The 4,510-nt window shown below is 36.5% G+C and overlaps 1 protein-coding gene across 1 annotated transcript in view; it reads right to left on the reverse strand.

Moving 5' to 3' along the window:
- LOC107711767 (galaxin-2-like) overlaps nucleotides 1-4,510 on the reverse strand; it is a 44,721-nt gene that overhangs the window by 36,731 nt on the left and 3,480 nt on the right. The window contains exons 5-6 of the mRNA XM_016516813.1: nucleotides 1,592-1,611; nucleotides 1,276-1,364 (exon numbers count right to left, since the gene is read on the reverse strand). Of these exons, the coding sequence (XP_016372299.1) occupies nucleotides 1,276-1,364; nucleotides 1,592-1,611 (109 nt within the window). The remainder of the gene's footprint in view (nucleotides 1-1,275; nucleotides 1,365-1,591; nucleotides 1,612-4,510) is intronic.

Consider the following 4,510-nt stretch of genomic DNA (forward strand, 5'->3'; position numbering starts at 1 on the left):
AAAAAGATATAAAATAACATGAAAATATCCCTTACGAAAATTAACTGTGGTTACAACCAAAAAGCAAGGTTACTATAGTTAGACCATGGTGAAAACAACATGTTTTGCTACACTAACCATAGTTTAACCATGGTATTTGTAGTAAAACTGTGGTTATAGGCTACAATTGGTAATAAAAACGCCAAAAAAAACATGGTTAGCCTACTATAATTTTACTATAGTAATACCATTGCTAATTTTCATAAGGGATTATGTATAATAATATGAATATCAGGGAGTGAGATTTATTTGATTGTGATGCGAAGGAGGGTTACTGTAAGCCCCATCAGAACTGGGTTGCGGTGCAGGGGGACGGGACTAACGATAGATCACTGCAGAGCAGGGCGACGCGAGGAACAGGATTGAGAACCGCTGCTTTAGAACATTGATTTTGAAACTTGTGAATCCATGGGCCACGTTCACACAGCAGCAGAATACGGTTGTCAGTCCTGTATTTGAGTCCTTAATGCGGTTACGTTCACACACAGTTCAGTTATTTACGGGCGTGACAACCGCATTCTGTAACCGAACTCACACCTGTAAATTTTCAGGACTCACAACCACATTCTCGGAACACACACGCTGTGTGAACGGAACAGGACTGGACAACTAGTTGTCTAAGCTTGACTCCTTTTGCACGTTCATACAGACAGTATTCCAAACGCAACTGTAAGCTGCTGTGCGAACAGGACATTTCGAAACTCACACCTGTAAAGAAAATGCGGTTGTCAATCCCAAAAACTGACAGTGTGAACGTAGCCCATTAGAATCGTTTGAAGACAAAATCGCGATTCATATAAGAATAGATTTTTTCGAGCACCCCTAGTTTAGACGGCATGGCAACAACTCTTCCTCTTCTCTAAAGCAGCACATGGCCTCGCCCCCTTTGTTGCACGTTCCCGGGGGTGGGGTTTATGTAAATTTCTGGGTTTGTGATGTCACAAACCCAGAAAGTAGCTCATTGTAGTCCCTATGTGCCGTTTTTGTAGGCATTAAACTGCCATAATTTTAAAAGACAATATCGCCGCTGGCATTGAACTTTCAGTGTCTTAACTTTGCAGATATTGTTTATGCTCAAACAGCAACATTACACACTATCTAAAGTTAAAAAAGTGAAATCACAATCAACCACCCCTTTAATAAGCATATTACTGAAAATAATAGTGTTCAGAGAAATCTCCAATTTATTTGAATTTCCATTTCTGCAAAACTAAGCTTCAGGTCAAAAAGCAATACCTTAGTAAGTGCTGATGCCTTCTTATACAGATTCCCTGAGCAACACATTTGTTCATGGGGATTGTAGGTTTCTGATCCACAATTCAAGTCTAGAGCAGAATGAGTAAGAGTGTGAGATTTTTACTACAATAACCATACAATGACCATAATTTCCAATGAAGACATTAATTATTTAAGATGAACACCTGAACAAATGTTATGTTAGGCATGAACAAGAGACTACCAAAGAATATCTAGGAACTAACTAGATCACTGTCCACTCAAAAGACAGATATGTACAAATTTTAGTATACAATGAGGATGGCAAGTGCTTTACCTGATAATATGGGGAGAGTGCTTGAGATTTCCAGTCACACATAAAACCAAACAAACAAAATCACACACAAAATTATATTAGTAGCCTATAATAGACCTTCTTTGTAAGAATATACAGTATATATATATATATATATATATACAGTATATATATGGTGAGCGTAGTTTCACCAAGTACAACATGTTCCTGGATCAACATCCTTGATGATCCTGGAACAACATTCCAATCAACCAATCAGAATTGAGATATAACTTTTCAGGAAATATCTGTCTGAGGCTTAAAATCAGGGTTAGGTGCTTCTACACCCTTGTTAATCAGCTATCATTTCCCCCAATCAGAATTGAGATATAACTTTTCAGGAAATATCTGTTTTAGGCTTAAAATCAGGGTTAGGTGCTTCTACACCCTTGTTAATCAGCTATCATTTCCCACTGATTTTAGGAATAAATTATGGGTAAGGTTAGGTTTAGTGGTAGGGATTGGGTTAAGTTTATATTTTTGGACAATAATGTTTATCCAGGATCATCAAAAGATGTTGATCCAGGAACATGTCTTACTTGGCAAAATCACAGCGACCATGACATAGGTATTACAAGGAGAAGGTGACTTATGAGGACATTACCCCATGTCCCCATTCTGCGATAACAACTGGCTGGATGTACATTATCCCTTACTTAACGCAGTTAACGCAGGCACGGAGATAGGGTTGGCCATCCCACCAGGGGCGGATCTACCGGGGTGGCACGGGCAACCTAAGAAAAGGTTGTGCCACCCCGTGCCACCCCAGAATTATCACAGAATAAAATATAAATGTAACCAGTGCTTTATGTGCTACTTTTCAGATGTGGCGATGACAGAGTAACGCAAAATAATGGCAAAAGTCTTTTAATAAACCGTCCGGATATGTCTGATAAGGAAATATCCGTCCGGATATGTCTGAGATTCATCGCGCAATTGTTTGGTGATCCGATTCTCCGACCGCTCGCTCCACTTTCATCATGGATATAAGTCGTAACAATATGAAATCAATAAGAAGATGCCGATCACGGAAACTAATAGCATAACTAACAAACTGGTAAGATTTTAAAACATTTTCGTCTTAAATCTAGTTTGAACTTGCCGCTTGCTTGCAACTGCTGTGTTCATGGAAGCTTTGCGTTCAAATATTTAAACTCAAATCAAATCAATAATTTTGTGTCTAATTATTTACTTATGTGGCAATTAGCCATGTAATAAGCGGGCAGTGGTGTAATGTAACAAAGTAATAATACTTCGTTACAGTACTTAAGTATTTTTTGGGAGTATCTGTACTTTACTTAAGTTTTTATATTTCAGCCAACTTTTTTTCTTTTACTCCACTACATTTCCTAATTAAAATGTATACATTTACTCCGATACATTTCCCCGAAGCATATTCGTTACATAGTTCCAAACAAAGGTCACATCACTGTTTTGCGTCTCTGAGCAATGGACGGTGTTTAATTACTGAATGAATCAACTTTTTGAACGAATTGGTTGAATAAATGATTCAGTTATTCACTCATTTACACAGTCAAATGCTTTTTTCCAGAATGAATCAGCGGTTTGAATGAATCTGTTGAAGCTCAATGACTCACTCATTCGTCAGTCACTTGCTGTCACCTACTGGTGGTTTTAATTTACATTTCGACAATTTTTTTCATGTTTTAAAATCATTTCAAATAACAGTGTTCAACGTTTTATGTTAAAAACAAAACATTATTTATTCATCTGTAACTGCAGGTTAAATGCATCCATGTCCCCTCTGAGATAACAGTAGGCTATAGATGATTACTTAATGGTAATACAATATTTGTGAACACAACTGTGTATGTAAGACCATAAATCCCCAAAAACTATGCATGGGGGCTTGCTTTGGTGTTGCCACCCCTCATAGACCCCATGCCACCCTAAAAAATATTTTCTAGATCCGCCCCTGCATCCCACTCAGAACTGCTGTTTCTGTCTCATTTTTGACAAGAAATGCGCCATCGCGCACTGTAGACTGTATCATTTCATATCAAATGCCGTAGTTATGTCATCAGTTAAGTTATGAAGTTACCAAAAAGGCAATTAAAGCTGCCTTAAAACTATGCGTGTATGTATGTATTTGTTATACGAGTCACATTTAAGAACATGTCTCTGAAATGCAGTGGTTTTACAAACTGTATTGGAGCACCCCAGCACTGTCTCCCTCATCTAACACCCTCGGTTCAACTCAATTCAAGTAGTAGAGACTTTAAGACCTGAAGTGGGTCAGAATAGGTAAAGAGAGGTGCGTGTCAGATTCGCAGCACATTTAGCAGTGGCAGCTCTTAAAGAAATAGCAGCCTAAACACCTAATAACCAGCTGCTATTAATTAAAGATCAAAAGAAAAAAGAGGAAATCAATCACTTTTGTAGCTTTAAGCATTAATCTATATTTAATTTAGAATTTAGTGTTTGATAACTTTATTCAATTTCTGTATATTTCCTACTTGCTGAAGGGCACAGGTAACTAAATATGACATTTATTATAATGTTTTATGTGAAGATTGTTTTAAGTTCACTTAAATTAGAAGTTATTTTAATAATATTCTAATAAATGTTAAAATTAACAGCTCTTGTAATGTTGAATGGCTAGTCAATGGTTAAATATTAGGGGAAAAAACAATTTCCTAGAGATATCAGTAGTATTGGTATCAGTGATACTTGCCTTCAGTCAAAAAAAATAATTCCATTATACTGTCTTTGTTGTTTCTACGTTAATTTGAAGATTGAATGTGAAATTATTGCAATGTAAAAGTATTTTAAAAACATTAATATTAGGTGGGATTAAAAAATGTGTGAGAAAAAATGTGCGATTAATTAGTTAATTTTTTTAATCGATTGACAGCACTAAAATGTATATATACCCATCCC

The sequence above is a fragment of the Sinocyclocheilus rhinocerous genome, unplaced genomic scaffold, assembly GCF_001515625.1.
Source record: "Sinocyclocheilus rhinocerous isolate Xijiao unplaced genomic scaffold, SAMN03320098_v1.1 scaffold778, whole genome shotgun sequence".
In the NCBI taxonomy this organism is placed as follows: Eukaryota; Metazoa; Chordata; class Actinopteri; order Cypriniformes; family Cyprinidae; genus Sinocyclocheilus; species Sinocyclocheilus rhinocerous.